Raw genomic sequence first — 13,362 nt, forward strand, 5'->3', positions numbered from 1 at the left:
ACCAATAAATAATGATCTACTGTTCATTTTTTGGAAACCCACCAGAAGTATAGCAATAGCAATAGTAATTAGACTTATATACCTCTTCATAGTGCTTTACAGCCCTCTCTAAGAAGTTTACAGTCAGCATATTGTCCCCAACAATCTAGGTCCTCATTTTACTGACCTCGGAAGGATGAAAGGCCGAGTCAACCTTCAGAGTTGAACTCTTGGCAGTGGGCAGAGTTAGCCTGCCATACTGCATTCTAACCACTATGCCACTATAATTATCTTTTAATAGCAGTCTTTTTCGATCTCATCTTCCATGTATGTTGACCTTAACTCCCAGAATTCTCTGGTTAAGGCATTAATGGAACTGTAAACTTCATATCTGGAAGGAACCTAATGTGGGAAAATCTGCTCTACACAATCAAGATATTGCAAATTTCAAGTTTATTTTATTATGTTTTTCCACACTTCTGCTAACTGACAAAACTCTATTTACCTGAGCAGCCATTTGAAACAATAATGTTTGTTAAATGTTTCGTAATTTAAATATAATTCTCCATGGAATGTCAAACAGGTAACTTGCATTTTAGAGTTGATTACAAAATAGCTGGTTTAATTAGAAAAAACACATTGCAGTGACAATGATAAAACAGAATCATTTTATTATTATTTCATTGTTCTAAGACATGTGCCCAAAAAGTTTTTCTGATTAGGAAAAGTGTTTTTAGTCCTAACTAAAAGGATAATTAAAAGAAATGAAAGGATTGTAAAATGGTACCCTGCAATGTTTACCTGCCTGAAGTATAATTGCGCCATATCAGAATTGCACTTCTCAAAAAGAAATGGGAGAATAATTGTAAGTTGCAGAAACTGAACACTTCCACACATTTTTTAAAAAAAGTGAGAATTTCTGCAGTTAAAAAAAAGTGCAGGAAGAAGAACTGGGTAACCATCGGAGAATTGAGAATGAGTCTTTCTGAAATAAACAAGGCAGGACAAATTCCACACGGAACCCCTGGTGCTGTGGCTTTATGCAAGTAAAGCACCTGGTGTTGAAATTTTATATAATTATTTTGTAATAGTAAGAACTGCCTACTGTCTGCCAGGATAATTTTTTACACAAGGTGGTTTGCACTGCTTGGGGCCACACTTCTCACCTCTACCTTTGCTTGTGCCATGTTGTCCCTGTTGTTACCAAGAAAAGCAAGGTCACTCCTATATTGGTGGGATGTCACAGTTTGGAATCCCAAATGATCAGGGTTCCAAAGGGCCTCATGATCCTCCCCATTTTAAGAATGGGGAGGACTAAATGTTTTCCTTTCTGCTACCAGTTTCCTGTTCACCAAAATAACTCATGAATTCAACTATGTAATAGAAATTCTGAGATGCTGATTTTAGAGCAACATTAGCAGCATGTTCTTTGATGATAATAAGAGAAGATGTTTATTGTTGAACTTCTTCTGGCCTATTCAGTATCTTAAAATTCAGGGCAAAAATAACTATAATTTCTGATAGGCATGCAATTTAGGGTACTTATTGATGCTGTTGGATAATGTATGCATTTAACAAATACTATATATGGATATTTCTTAATTGCTCATATGTCGTATCCTTTGAAAAAGCATTGCTCTGAAAAAGGGCATATACTATTTTTCTTCCTCCCAGCTGTCTTCTTTGTATTTCTTAAACATATGCAGCATCTGTTTTTGTCCAAACATCCAGCCTGCCCATTCAAGTTTTTTGTTTTTTCATAAGCAGTTCCTAGTCAATTTCATTTCCCGGGTTAAAATCAGCTTCTTTGCTCTTCAAAGAAGAACTGGATTAAACCAGAATTGCTACTTGTGGAAAGATTCTACATTGTAAAGTCAAACTACCGTCTTCCTACCTACTAAGCACCCCAGTTTGTCATCTGTTAGGATAGACTGGGGCATTTGCTTAAAAGCAGGATGTTTTGTGGTACTACTGAAACCAGCATGATCTTTTTCAAAAACATGCACACCTGTTTACTTTAAAATACTTTTTAATTAGGGAAGAGTTGAGTAGCCAGAAGCCCTTCATATACTGCTGAGCTGCGATCTACAGGAGTCACAACCAAAATGGTGAAGAAAGCTGGGAGGTATAGTTCAGCAACATATTGAGGACCACAATTCTTTACTCAGTTTATTAAATTCATTTGCTTTCTGTCTTTTCAGAAAATGAATGTCACCTGTTGTGATTATCTCCAGATGTACACATTTCAAACCACAGAACCAGAAGCCCTAGTTGAGCTGAAAGGGTTTTTTTTTGGGGAGGGGTTTGGTGGGGGGTGGTCAGAGGGGAAAAAATAACAGTCTATATCTACTCCTTTATTGGATGGGATCTAACACCTTCCCCCTTGCTGTGGTCATGATTGTAAAAAATGTTCCCAGCTACTCTTGGTTTCTTGGCCAAGAGCAAAATGTATTTCACTTTGGCTCCAGAAGGTTGCAACAATATAAATACAGTATTTATAAATTTATGGAGTGGGAGCTGTACTTTTTCTCATATAATAAATCCATAATTATTAAGAAATAGTTGTTTTTAACACTTGATTTCTGGTATTCCTAAGTATGTTTATTAGTTGCCTGTTTTCGGCTTTGACAAGAACTCGGGAGCAGTCAAAAATTCTCAGTTCAACAGACAAGGGTCTCTTACATCAAACCATTTTTCTGACCAGTCATTTCTCGTGAGAGGGGAAACCCAAACTGACCTATACTCCTGATGTCAATGGTTACATCCACATATCCATGTTCAGCGCTGTGATACATTGCCTCTTTCAGAGCTTTGAGTCTGGCTTTGCTGTTGCGGCTTGCACATAAAGGAGCAGGCGTGCTATCTGCCAAGTCAGTTCCTTCAGCCAATATCTCCTCCAGGGATAAGATATCACTCTTCTCCTTCTCCGGTTGAGCAAGAAGCTTACGAAACACATTCCTGTCAATCACAAACCAAAAGACAGAAAAGGGAAGGGCAGAGGCCACCAGATGGGAATTGTTAACAGTGAAACAGAAGACAACTAGCCATCTGGCTAATAGGAATTCTGTTTAATTCATCCAACAAGATCTAGTAAACAAAGTATTTTCTTTTCTTTTCTTTTCTGTATAGTACATGAGGCTATAGTAGCAAGTCAAAAATTCAAAAACCCCACATCCTGTCCATCAACAGGGTTATATCCAAATGCCATTAATGTTCAATGGAGTTGCTCCCAATGAACAAATAATTAGAAACAAGCAACAGAACCCAAGTGTGTTTCCTCTCCCTTACCTCCCACCTACCTGATACGCTTACATCTTGCTAGCTGCGCATGTTCAGTCCTGTGGGGGATAGAATAAGCAATGTATCCAAAGCAAGTGGGCTAAGCGTATGTATCTCTGTGTTTGTTTACACAGGGAGGAGGGTGTTTATTTTGCTATCTGTAATAATGTGTCTTTTTTGCTATGCAATAAAAGGAGAAAACACCTCTGATAATTGCAATCCAGAATTCTCCAGGTGAAGACAAGAATAGCTAAATGTGTCGTAGCTCATAGTAACTCATAGCTTAAAAAGTTATACAATGAGTTCTTTATTCAACATCTGGCTGACTTGTTTTATGACAGATGCATCAAGTTGAAGACTGAGTGTGCCCCAGATCTAACCTTTCCTCCATCTTAAACTTCAGATGTTATTTCCCAATTTGAACAGAATCAATCCATCCATCCTTATTTTTATAATGGAAATATAAAGCCATTTGCAAAAGAGTTCTGGGGTTGTTGAAATTATGAGAGCTGTGATTCCTCTTATCTGGATGGCATCAATCAGTGGAAGGGAGTGCTAAGCTACAGTATCTATATCCCAAAGGGATAGGTAAGTGTCCAAGTGCATCCCATTCACAGGAACATCAATCTCTATAATTGTATTTCTATAAATTTCTATATAAATCTCTATAGTTATATTAAATCTACATAAATCTCTATAGTGATATCACTATAACTAAGTCACTTGAAATCAGTTCCTGGATCTTTAAAACTAAAGGATATAATGGCATAATGGAAGAAGACCTTGGTAAATGAAAAACATTATAAGTGGCAAAGACAACTATTCAATCCTGTGTTACCACAAATCATAGACAGTTGCCTTTCAATGGGCTTATTTTTTGTACCTTCAGCTCATATATTTTCTTGGCCCTAATACAGAAATACTAATATTTCCTCTCTAATTCTACACATGATTATTTATTATCCAATGACTGCATCATCAAGGGATGATTTATAAGTGCAAATAAGATGTCTGAGTTTAGCAGCACAGACTGAAATTTTGTATGACTTAATGGCATTTTTAGACACCTCATTCACTAAGCGCTTAGTAACAAGATGATTTACAATCATGTGTTACCTGGTTTGTGCCTTTCTGATTCATATATATGCATGCTTACTCTCCTGCCTTAAACTTGTCATATTTTCTCACAAGCTGGTTCTTATTCTTTCCCCTTTGTTACTTGCCTAATGGTTCATTAGTTCCCTACGGCCAGGGCTATTTCCAACAAAATTGGCAGATCTGTTATTTTGTTTTTCCTTGTGATTCCACCAGATCTGAAGAACATCTGGACTATTTCCTGATCAAAACTAGTAGCTCATATTTCTTTCCTGTGCTTTATATAAGTTGTACATCTATGAGACTTCTCTCTACTGCAACGGTTCTAACTCCAGAAATACTTCTGTCTTTGTCTTTCATTGAAATCTCATTGAAAGGTGCTCCTGCAAGGCTATTTCAGGTGATAGAGCAGCTGAGTTATAAAGCTGAAACAAATTTCAAGTGAAAGAAAATTAATTTACTCAAGATTTTTTTTGTCTCCTAACCCATCAGCCCTAGATACCATGGACCATAGCATTGGACGATACAAGTTGCAGTTTATTAAAATCAGGAGAGCTAAAAGTTCTATCCTGTCCTAGATAGATCCTTGTTTGAGTTGGCCTACTGGTCAATTCTTTGTCTTTGTCCCCAGTCTGGCAGCCTCAGAACTGACCTCATAATAAAATGATATCAGAAGAGAGTGCAGCCAATTTTTTAGCTATATTTGTTTTGTAGATAATTTAAGGAGCAAAATGAGTACCTTACACTTAAGAAAACTGATCTAGCCCTGCAAATATTCCCTAAATGGGACATTTAATTTGATCTGGCAGGAAGTTTAAAGAGTAAAATAGATATTTTAAGCATTTAAGGTAAGAGTTTGCCTGGACAATAATATTTTTTCTGACTCTTGGCTATCCTGATTTTTGACTTGTTTTAATACCAATGTCCAACTTGTAACTCGTTGCTACTCAACTGCATCTCAGTGGGGTCTGTTCCTGCCTTATTAATGTTATACATACTACCTCTTTACTTTTGTTTAGTTTTCATGGACAATAACCATTCACAGAATGTATACTTTATCTATTTTAAAAAAATAATGTTTAAGAAAAAATTGAGTGCAAATTTATATACGTGAATCTTAATGTACAAGAATTGCATGTCATATGCTTTAAACATCCTATTCAAGCATTGTTTCAGCACTTAACTAAAAGCATACCAATTATACCTGTGTCCATGTGCAGCAGCCTGGCTAAAGGAGTTCATATCACCTTGTGGAGTCATGGAAATTCCATTCCTGTACATTGTTCCAATCATAGGGTCAGCACCTCGCTCCAAAAGCAGACTAACCAATTCAAAATTTCCTACAAATCAGTAACAATGAAAGCCTTTTTACAAAGTCTGCTTCTTGTTGTCTTCAGTCAAACAATATGAAGTAAGATATTATGATAAGATAATCCTTACCAGCAGCTGCTGCCAGTTGCAAGGGTGTTTCTGAGTAATTTTCGTCACCATGTTCCAAAGAACCTTCTACTTTGGCTCCTGCATCCAGTAGTAGCTATAAAAGAATTCCATTGTTTTTTCTTTAAAAAAAATCTACACAAGAACTAAAATGCTCATCCAGTACAGAAGAGCAATCTTCTTCAATGCAGTGTTGAGATCCATTTTATTGCAAGCCCCATAATTCTTAGCCAGAATCTGCAGCCCCAAAACTTCTGGCCATTTATTTATTTAATTTAATTAATTTAATTTGTATACCGCCCTTCTCCCGAAGGACTAAGGGCGGTGAACAGGGCAATAAATACCAAAATACAAAAATTAAAAACAGATTAAACCATAGTGCCCAAATACAATAAATAAATTACTTAAAAACAATAATTAAAACCCAAACCCATCAGACCAGGCCGGCTTGTTCAAACAAATAGGTTTTTAGATCACGTCGGAAGGAGCGAAGGTCGGGAGCCATCCGGAGCTCAACCAGTAGACGGTTCCACAGGTCAGGCGCACCCACAGAGAACGCCCTCCCCCTGGGGGCCACCAGTCGGCATTCTCTGACCGGTGGCACCCTGAGGAGGCCCTCTACGTGGGAGCGAACTGGGCAGAGGGAAGTTGATGCCGGCCGCAGGTGCTCCCTAAGGTACTCCGGACCCATGCCATGTAGGGCTTTGTAGGTAATTACCAGCACCTTGAATCTCACCCGGAAGGCAACTGGAAGCCAATGCTGCTCACGGAGCAGAGGTGTAACATGGGAGTATCAGGAGACCCCCAACACAACTCGTGCGGCTGCATTCTGCACCAGTTGGAGCCTCCGAGTGGTCCTCAAGGGCAGCCCCATGTAGAGAGCGTTGCAGTAGTCTAACTGAGAGGTCACGAGCGCATGAGTGACTGTACGCAAGGCATCCCGGTCTAGATAGGGCCGCAACTGGCGCACCAGGCGAACCTGGGCGAAGGCCCCCCTGGTCACAGTTACTATATGATCTTCTAAAGAAAGCTGTGAATCTAGGAGGACTCCCAAGTTGCGAGCCCTATCTACGGGGGTAATAACTCACTCCCCCCATAGTAAGAGATGGAATGATCTGAGTTTCCTGAGATGCCAGCACGCACAGCCACTCAGTCTTGTCAGGGTTGAGCCGAAGCCTGTTCCTCCCCATCCAGACCCGGACCGGACCCTATTGCATATGGGTTGCAAAAATCCAGATGACCAACAGATAACTAACAAAGTGATCCAGAAAGTCTAGTTCTTTGGTACGACTTAGTGCATATTCCAGCTCAAATTTGGTTACAGAAAATAAATAAGTAGAGAAGTCCAAGGTTAAAGGCCATCAAATTAGGGGCCAGTTCACAAAACAAGATACTTGTCATTTTTGGTTTCCAAGAAAGCATTAAATATCAAGAGAAAAGGTGATAAGAACAGCCAAATTTTAATGCTCTGTATCAAATGAACCATAGAGTCACACAGGAACATGCAGTTATTCAACTTGTTTGCAGTTTTTCCCCCCTAACACCTCTTTTTCGTTTGTACCACTGCTGAGACAGGAATACTGCACAACAGTAAATGTGCAATATTTTGGTGAAGAGTGAGGACACTGTATCCACTGTGTTATGCTCACAGTCATCACTCCAAATAATGGTCTCTAAAGGATCAGCCCTTCTTCTCTTTTTTTCTCCAAAAATGTCCCAAACACTGAATGGTCAACTCCCTGCTTTCTCTTATGACTTCTTCGTTAATCTACCAACTTGATTTATATTTGCTTCAACAAGCTTATGATTGGCTTCCCAAAAGCTTTCTATTATGTTTTCCCAACGACGGTAAAGCGGATGGGCAAGTGCCTTCCTTGAGAGTTCTTAGGAACTGCAGCCCAGCCATAAATCTTCTCTTTTCACATAACCTAATATTCCATTTTCAAACAATAAATAGAATTTTATGTTAGGAGAAACCTAAAGGATTTCAGAGTAATACATTCTTCAGAGACTGGGGGTGTTTGGAATGGACTATACATTAAAACAAATACCAAAGGTGAGAAGTTCAAGAATTTCAGAAATAGAACATCTTTAGCGTCCCTGTATCTCGGGAGGAGCAGACACATGAGGATTCTATCATGAAAATAAACAGTAATTTATGATACAACCACAAATTATCCTAAAGTAGTTTGAGAAGGCTACATACCACATGGTAGCAACTGAACAATTATTTTCACCACCACAGAAACGTCAGCTCAGATTATTATGATCCTGGAAAGATTGAGGGAACTAAATATGTTTAAGCCTGAGGGAGAAAAAACAGCTGAAGAATGTGACAGCACCAGTGGTGGGATTCAGCCAGTTCACACCACTTCGGCAAAACCAGTAGCTAATTTTTTGTTGCCTACGCCCAGAATGGACTTCTGGAAGTGGCATCCACACAGAGAATCGGTTGTTCACATATTTGAATCCCACCACTGGGCAACACTTTTCAAGAACCTGAAGTGGTATCATAGATGTAGGGCACCATATAACCTCTACCACTGCAACTTTTAATCCATTCCCCAAAAAAATCCAAAGATTCAGAAACATAACTATTCAATCTAAGACCTATCTTCCACTTATGTTCTTATTGTTATTGGGTGGATGCCAGATGAATTATTCACCCATTCCATGTTCTTTGTTGTTGCCAAAGGAACTGTCCCCATCTGATCCATCCCAACAACTCTGATATAATAGAAGAAACTATTTGTAGCTCAGGTTGAATTGTGGGGTCCTTTGGTGCTCTCTGAAATTGGTTGTTTTCTTGTAGATGTTTCATTATCCAACTAGGTAACACCATCAGTGCTAGAAGACGATAAGGTTTGCTCCTTATTTATATAACCCTAACTCAAATCAGAGTTTTTCCCCAGTCTTTCCAATACAAGCTTCACAATCTGTAACATTTCAAGACGGATTCAACAAAGCAAAATTTAAACAAACAATTGGTTTAGTTTGTTCTAGACTAAGCTATGCTAAACTATTACCATTATCTCATACATACATTGATGTATATTATCTATCACTAGTAAAGAGCTCAATCTATCTGATTTTAAATGGATACTGTCCATTTCTTTATTTTAGAAGCCTTGTGCTGGATTAAAATCATTTGACTAGGAGCCACGAAAGCACAATGTGCTTGACGCTGTTAAAGGAATCCTGCTGTTGAAAGAGAGAGCAGTAATAAACAGCACTGATGATTGCATCAGCCATAAGCATCTCATGGTGGTCTTGCAGTTGGCCTTCCTTATCAGTTCCACCAAAAGCAGCACTGCCACTAGGCAATGTGAGACAACAGATGTTGAAAAGTAGCAATCAGCCTTCCAGATATCCTGCTTGAACTTGAAATCCATCTCTCCTATTATAAGCTAGAATTATTTTGTATTCAGATGCAGCTGAGGGCACTAGACTGCTGTCCTCAAGTGAGATGGAAGGCACTATTCTGTCAGCAACATTGAAGTAATCTCAGTTGCTGGTTCAATTCACTTCTATATATGAGAAAGAGCTGGGTGGGTAAAAGCATAACTGTCCACTGCTTCGGACACCAAAGTTCGGAGAATGCCATCTTGTGGCTCCCAGAGGGAGGGTGTTCTCTGTGGGCGCGCCTGACCTATGGAACCATTTACCGGTTGAGCTCCGGATGGCTCCCGACCTTCGCTCCTTCCGACGCGATCTAAAAACATATCTATTTAAGCAATCCGGTCTGGTCTGACGGGTTTAATTTTAATTGTGGTTTTAACTTATCTTCTACATTTGGGCAGTAGGGCTTAATTTATTTTCAATTTTCTGTATTTGTGCATTTTGACATTTATGTCAATGTTCACCGCCCTGAGTCCTTAGGGAGAAGGGCGGTATACAAATCAAATAAATAAATAAATAAATAAATAAATAAATAAATAAATAAATAAATAAATAAATAAATAAATAAATAAAGTGTTTGTGGTGTTCTAAATTACAAAGAAATACAGGAATTCCAGAAAGGCAGAAAAACATCTATCTAGAATGCAGACCACTGCCCATTATATAATGCCACACTGATATTTAACCTACGAATAATGTAAGAACTTTCTTCCTAGATCTTGCTAATAGAGAATGAACAATGACACGCTATTTTCAGTTTCAGAAGCAGTATATCATAGAGAAGTCATATTTTGCTTCTCTCCAAATATTGGTAATTAGAGATACAGCAAACTTTCTTTCCAGTTTTTATAATGACCACTGATAAACGTATCCTCTATGAAACTGTCATCATCGTTCATCATCTTATGAACTTGGAGCTAGCATTGATAGCCATGAATCCATTATTCTGTTCTATATAGCATAAAGAAAATATAAAGTTTTAGTCAATGAAACTCATTGAATGAGGGTTTTTAGAAACCCAAAACTACTCTACGTGGTCCCTAAACTCCTACAGTACTATCCTTTCTATTCCTTATGTTTATTTTTCTTTTTTAAAACAAGGTTGGACAAAAGGAGGAAAAGAAAGGTACCTTTCTTTTATAATATATTATAATGTGATATGATAATATATTATTAAACAATAAATAAATAGGTACATAAAACACATGGTCAAAAATTATCAAAAAGTGCCAATAGGATATTATTGGTATAATTTCATTTTTAATTGCCCTATTTACACTTCGCAGTGATTTAGCCCTTAATTGCATGCAGATTTCTCAGAGTTAATTCTAGCTATCCGATGAGGATTACTTGCTAATAGATATACTTAAGATTGCAGCCTTGTAGTTGTATATAATAGAGTTATTATATATCTACAGAGCAAAGAAAGAAGTAGCAAAAGAAACCAATATGAAAATGTCTGCCAAGTATGGTATGATTGCCAATTAAAAACTAACCATGAGAAATAAACTATGAGATGGAGCAAAAGGGAAATACAGTAATACCTGGACTACAGGAATATGTCCATGCAACACAGCAAATGTCAGGGCGGTCCAATGACGGGTCTCAGGATGGACGGATGGATATTTATGAGGAGTATTGACAACCTATAAACAGATAAAGCAGGTTTCTTTTATATATGACTCTTCAGCAAAAGCCATTGTATGTGTAATCAAAACAAACTTGCCAGAATGCTTGACACATTAAGATACAGAGAAAAGAAAAAAGCATGCAAAATAAATTCTAAAAAACCCTGTTTTATTTTTAATCTAATCAAAATTTTCCTGGGCAAGAAAATAGACTTCCTTAACCATTTCCCTTAGATCCTTTTAACCCACCTAGATATGATTCTTACAGTTAGTATTCATCTGATGATCACATGAGTACAGCAGTAGCTTCAAACTACATTCCAACAAACAGAAAGATAAAGGGAGATGCTACTCTCCGTCTCATTGCCAAAGTATCACAATCACACTCATACAATGTTGGACAACCTTTCTACCATACCAAGTGGACCTGAAGGCTATGAGCTCCTCAGAAATCAGTTAATGCTCTGACTTAGACACAACATTATAAGAAAAGGTTTTTGAGAGCCCTGGTCTCAAACACACCCTTTTTCTCCTATTAAATAGACAGAAATAAACAGTAGAGTCCCACTTTAAATTTAGAAGAAGTTCAATGGGCTGTCTAAACTAGATATGGTTTGTGGCACCATCACCAGCTTAAGCAGAGCAGAGACAGGGAATACTCCATTCTCTGCTGCCTATTCTACTCTGCTATGGCATCAGATAGAGTGCTGAAAGCTCTATGGTGGGGGTCTCCAACCCCTGGTCTGTGGACCGGTACTGGGCCACAGCATGCCAGCAACCGATCTGCACAAACAAGCAAAGCCCCATCTGTAGGATGCAGGCAGCACACAAAACCACACACTCTCTGGTCTGTGGAAAAACCTTTCTCCATGGAACCGGTCCCTGGTGCCCAAAAGGTTGGGGACCTCTGCTCTATGGCTCTTCTGCCATTCTTCCCAGCTCTCTACCATACTCCATTCTCTAGTCTGAACCTTAAACTATAGTTAATTTTAACTATATAATAAGTAAATTTAACTTAAAGTCAGGATTGTGAATTATATTAACATTAAAGATGGTTTACTATGATGCCTGAAATAATTCCCTAAAAAGATATTGTTGGCTTGGAGTGGGGGGAGTGCCATGATCTATACAATGTGTACATTTTTCTTGTTCTGGCCATCCTAAACAGCCGAGGATTGGCTTCAGCAGATTTCAATTAAGTTTAGAATCTTGAACTAACCATCTCGATTTTTTCTTTGTAATCTTCATTATTCCATTGCTGGCAGGAAAACACTCTGATAGCTTTTACTATCTAGTCAATCATCAATTGTAAACTTGTCAAGGACAACACCGTACTAGCTGTAATTGATTATTTGTTGGAACATGTAAAAAAGGATGCCTACAAATGTCAGCTTCACACAGGAACGGCCTCATGCTAGGCTACTTGAGAGTTTTTTAAGGTTAGACCAGGAAGTTAAAAAGACACCATAATATTTAGTGTCTATATATTGGAAATTAGTTCTCAAATGAAATTCTCACCAGCTCAATATGAAAATATTTCGATAATAGCATAATAGCATAATTTCTATTATCTGCACTTCAGCTTGTTTCAAGACAAGAAGTAACATCATAATGCAGAGGTATCTGAAATTCTGAATAGACAAATCCCTGCATCTCATAAACTCATAAAAAAGATATAAATTGCTGCATATCATTTTTTTAAAAAAAGTCCTAATCCATAACCAAATGAACAAAACATAAAAACTATTATCATAATGCACAGCTCAGGTTTTAAACATAGCATGAAACCTTGACTACATGAGATAATATTAACTAAACTTTCCTGCATATCAATAAAGAGCTAATCCTATATAAAAAAAACTAGGTAGTATTATCTTCTTTAACAAAAAAATATTTTTGGCTGCACCCCAGATTTACTTTTTCAAATTCTGATTTTGCCAGCTTGTAACTTTATACCATGTGGACAAAGGTTAAAATTATACATCTATTCAATCACTTTCCAAAGTTCCACAATACGTTCCACAACAACCCTGAGAGAGAATGACTGGCCCAAAGGTATCCAGTTGTCTAAGGTAGGACTAGAACTCACAATTCCTGGTTTCTATCTTGGTGCCTTAACTATTAAACCAAAGTGGCACTTTTTCTCTATGTCAGAATCTACTGCCTCCTTTTTGTTACAAATAAATAAGACTTCATAACTAGTAAATAGTATCACCCAGCTATAGAATTTCTGTCCCTTCTTTTATAACTAGTCTTAAGGAAATACAAATGGCTCTTCAATCCCTTCTATAGCATGGTTTGCTTTTGTTGACTTGAAGGTTAAAAATGAATGTTGTCTCATTACAGATATCCCATTGCAGCTAATGACAAGGCTCTTTGATATCAACATGCTACTTCAGTACTGCAATGCAATACTAATGTTTTAAAGGTGATGGTTTTTTATATTGGTACAGCAATTTTTCACACCAGAGTAAATATTTTCTATTTTTTAAAAGGCACTCTTCTTCCTATTCCAATTTGACTTTATTTTCCAATGAAGCATTCC

General features: G+C 37.7%; 1 protein-coding gene across 1 annotated transcript in view; it reads right to left on the bottom strand.

Annotated features, from left to right (window-relative positions):
* Positions 1 to 13,362, bottom strand: part of ABTB3 (ankyrin repeat and BTB domain containing 3) — a 228,730-nt gene that overhangs the window by 27,394 nt on the left and 187,974 nt on the right. Inside the window, exons 8-11 of the mRNA XM_083365622.1 lie at positions 10,734 to 10,835; positions 5,794 to 5,887; positions 5,558 to 5,693; positions 2,717 to 2,937 (exon numbers count right to left, since the gene is read on the bottom strand). Of these exons, the coding sequence (XP_083221748.1) occupies positions 2,717 to 2,937; positions 5,558 to 5,693; positions 5,794 to 5,887; positions 10,734 to 10,835 (553 nt within the window). The remainder of the gene's footprint in view (positions 1 to 2,716; positions 2,938 to 5,557; positions 5,694 to 5,793; positions 5,888 to 10,733; positions 10,836 to 13,362) is intronic.

Source organism: Vipera ursinii (assembly GCF_947247035.1).
Source record: "Vipera ursinii genome assembly, chromosome: 6".
Lineage (NCBI taxonomy): Eukaryota > Metazoa > Chordata > Lepidosauria > Squamata > Viperidae > Vipera > Vipera ursinii.